Below are 3764 nucleotides of genomic sequence, written 5' to 3'. Positions count from 1 at the left end.
TGTGTCTGCGTGTAGGCATGTGTGAATGTGTGTGCATATGTGTGCACATGTGTGTCTATGTGTGTGTATACATATGTTCACATTTCCATCTACCTGTCCTGGTTTGCATTCTTTATCTCTCATCTGCTGCTCCTCTGTACGTGGAGCAGAGAGGGTGTGTCAAAGTGACTACTTATTGCACATCTTGTCAGGAGTGTAGACATGCTCTTTAAACACACCCGTCGTCACGCTCACATAGTAGGTCCCTCTTTCTTGATGCTGAATCTGAGGTTAAGTAGCCTGACCCAGGAGGGCCAGCTGAGACCAAGCCCGTGGCTCTAAAGTCCAGCCCACATCCTCTCTGGCAGCGAGCAGGTCAGCCCAGCCTGCGGTGACGGGCGGGAGGGTGGCCGCTGGCACCGCTCACGTCCCTCGGTGCCTCTGCTCACGGAAGCCTCCACTCCTGCACTCCGACTGCCCCTCCCGGATGCTGCCTGCAGATACGTCCCTCTAGATGGTGGCGCTGCCTCGATGACCCTTCGTGGTTAACCAGAGCCGTTCAGCAACGTCCAACAATAATGACATTTCATCTGCTCCACTGCGGAATTGGCCACGGTTTATGGCCAGGAAGGGATTGTCAATTGTCTGTGCCAAGTTCCCGTGGGACCCTGGGCCAGCGGGTATAAAGGGTGGTTGTGTGAGAGGCCGGCACAGCCTCTCCGACCCCAGCAAGTGACCTGTCAGGTGGCCGTGAGCACAGACCCCTGGAGATGAAGACCCTGCTCCTGACCATCGGCCTCAGCCTCATTGCTGCCCTGCAGGCCCAGGACCCCCTGGCCTTGGGCGAGGAGACTCCGGACGTGAGGCTCAGATGGGGCAGGCTGGCTGGAGGCGGCATGGGGAGGGGCAGAGACACTCATTTTAGGATCAGGCATTAACCCCTGGCCCTGAGGGAACGGTCAGACAGAGGGGTCTGTGCCCGATGGTCCCAGGATGCAGAGGGCCCCTGGGAGCAAGGGCACCGGTGGTCTCGCCGACCTGCAGGGGCCGGGAGCTGGCATCTGGGTGGGTCTGGCGAGGGTGCTGGGCGTATGCTGGGGGTGGGGTGGGGGGGGTGGGCTGGGAAGCGCTCCAAGCCCCCAGCCCTGGGGGTGGGGTAGAGTCTGGGGCTGCAGAGCAGGAGGGGGAGGCCATGGGGTCGGCCGGAGCCCTGATGGGGGGAACATCCCCAGGTCTCAGGGAAATGGTATCTGAAGGCCGTGACCGCTGACCAGGAGATTCCCGGGGAGAAGCCTGAGTTGGTGACTCCCATGATCCTCACGGTCCTGGAGGGGGGCAACCTGGAGGCCAAAGCGACCGTGAAGTGAGTGTCAGCCGGCTGGGTAGCTGGTGACGACCCTCGGCCTTCCCTCCCCACACCAGGAGAGCCAGCATCTGTGGGGCAGGCAGACCACGCCGGTGTCCTTCTCAGGTCCTCCTACAGCACTCAGCCCTGGCAGCTTTGAGGGGGCACCGCCATGGAGGGTGCCTCATGCGGGGGCACCGTGCAGGGGAGAGACCCCCAGACTTAGGGCACTGAGGAGGGGAGGGGCCGCGGATGGGCCTCGTGGGCTGTGAGGGGCAGTGCTGGCTGATTGAGGGGGCTGCACCCCACCCCCCACCTGGAGGGAGCCCCAGGGAGCTGTCACGCATGACTGAAGGCCCAGCCAGTGCCTGGACTTGAGGTGGGAGAAGCGTGCTCCCCCGCCAGGCCCACCTCGGACCCCAGGCTGCTGCTATGGGCATTGCCCTATGGCTGCTCCAAGGCGGGGGCCCTACCGGGGCTGGCTGTGTTTCCAAAGTGGGCACACCCAGGGCAGCATCACTACGCGGCTTCTGTGTTCCAGGGTGAGCGGTCAGTGCCAGGAGACGAAACTGGTGCTGGAGAAAACCAATGAGCCCGGCAAATACACGGCCGGTGAGTCCTGGAGGCCCAGCCGGGTGGCGTCCCACACACTGGGGGAGCCGGGGGCAGCCTGCGCATTTCTGGGGAGGCATTTTAGCCTGAGAAGCCCCGCTCCTTTCTGACCCCATTAAATGCACACCCTCTCCTCCCTCTGGTCAGTTTGCCCTGAAGATATGATCACTTGACACTAAGAGTCAGGAGGGACACATTGTCCCAGGAGGGACTGGACTGCCCAGGGGCCCTGCTGGGTTATGGCTGTGCCCACGTCAGGGGCGAGGAGCAGAGTCGCACCTGGTTGTTGGGGACTGAGCACCCCATGCTCCAACCCCATGCCCCGAAACCTCTCTGTGGTCCGTTGGTTGGGGATGTGACCCTCTTTCTGGCTCTCCCAGTGTGTTGGGTCCTCAAGAGGTGGAGACCTCACGGCCTGAGCAGCTGGGAGCATGTGGAAACTGGAGGGTCCTCCAGGCTGGGCGCTGGGCGAGCTCCAGGTCTTCCTGGAGGGTCACATGGCTTATTCAGCTCGTGCCACCGTCCTTCCGCAGACGAGGGCAGGCGCGTGGTGTACATCTCGCCGTCGAACGTGATGGACCACTACGTGCTTTACTGTGAAGGCGAGCTCCGGGGGAAGCAGATCCGGATGGCGAAGCTCGTGGGTGAGGGTCCCGCATCCCAGCGCCTGCAAACCCTCCTCCCTCCCCCTCCTCCCCGTGCCTCCTCCTCTTAGGAGAAGCCACCGGCGGCTCCTTCCGACTGCTTTTCCTGAAGGGAGCACTCATTCCCATCCCCGGAGCTCAGGATCTGGGTTTCCCAGTCTCGGTGTCTGCAGTGGGAACACAGGAGGGCAGAGGACCACTGTGGGGACAGGGATCCAAATGTCACAGATGTCACTGTGTGGGCCACTTGTTTACAGGGACCACCCCTTGCAGCATCCACCTCAGGAAGGAAATTCCAGCTCCTGGGGTTTAATTCCTGGATGGGGGGAGCTCAAGGAGGCATCGGGGCATCAAGACTGTCTCGGCCTGAAGACAAGGGGTCCCCAGGGGCTCTCCTGCATGCTCCCCACAGCCAGGAGCACAGCGGAAGTCAGTCCAGCAGGGATGGCATGGGGTCCAGGGGCCACGAGGGGAAGTGCTCTCCTCTGTGGCTGGGCAGGTCCTGCCGGTCGTCCTCACTCCAGGAGACCCCCAGGTGTGCTCACGAAGAGCACCCCATTCCTCCCAGGCCTGCCGCACGGTGCCCACTGGACGCTCACAGCTCACAGTCCTCCCTTTCCAGCCGAGCCCTCCTCCCGGCCGGAGGGACCTCGGGGTCCAGCCCCGACGTGGGCACATGGTCTCTTGCCCAAGCTCTGCGGCGGCCCATCCATCTCTGCCCCAGGCTGGGCTGGAGATGCCAGCCTGCCCCCGTTCTGCCCCTCACCCTCGCATCTCCTGGTTTCACCGACAGGAAGAGAGGCGGAGAACAACCAGGGGGCCCTGGAGGATTTTAAGACGTTCGCGAGAGACAAAGGGTTCGACCCGGAGAAGATCTTCACGCTCACGCGCCATGGTAGGGAGGACACCCTCGCCTGATCCTGCCCGGGCCCCGCGCTGGGACGGGCAGCAGAGCGAGTTTAGAGAACGCTAAATGTCCTTCCTGGGGTCACGTGACGTGTCGGCCCCGACTGATTCTCTGGGGTCTCCTGAGCCGTGTGTGTCTCCTTTTTTCTGCAGAAACCTGCTCTCCAGGAAGCGATTAGGGTAAGCGATTAGGGACGTGTGGTCTATCTCCCACCCCTGCTCTCACGGGGACAGGAGACCCTCTCGGCCAGGCGGGTGGAGAGCCTGCTCCTGGAGTC

General features: G+C 62.6%; 1 protein-coding gene across 1 annotated transcript; it reads left to right on the top strand.

Annotated features, from left to right (window-relative positions):
- Positions 1–749: 749 nt before the first annotated feature.
- On the top strand, positions 750–3475 carry LOC124232094 (major allergen Can f 1-like; the record flags this gene model as incomplete). Its single annotated transcript, XM_046649067.1, has 5 exons — positions 750–839; positions 1212–1342; positions 1866–1936; positions 2470–2580; positions 3374–3475. Coding segments are annotated over exons 1-5 (505 nt in total), but the record flags the coding sequence as incomplete, so codon positions are not given.
- Between the last annotated feature and the right edge of the window lie 289 nt (positions 3476–3764).

The sequence above is a fragment of the Equus quagga genome, unplaced genomic scaffold (assembly GCF_021613505.1).
Source record: "Equus quagga isolate Etosha38 unplaced genomic scaffold, UCLA_HA_Equagga_1.0 HiC_scaffold_23847_RagTag, whole genome shotgun sequence".
Classification (NCBI taxonomy): domain Eukaryota; kingdom Metazoa; phylum Chordata; class Mammalia; order Perissodactyla; family Equidae; genus Equus; species Equus quagga.
Note: the sequence above shows the minus strand (reverse complement) of the source record. Positions and strands in the feature narration are given on the sequence as shown.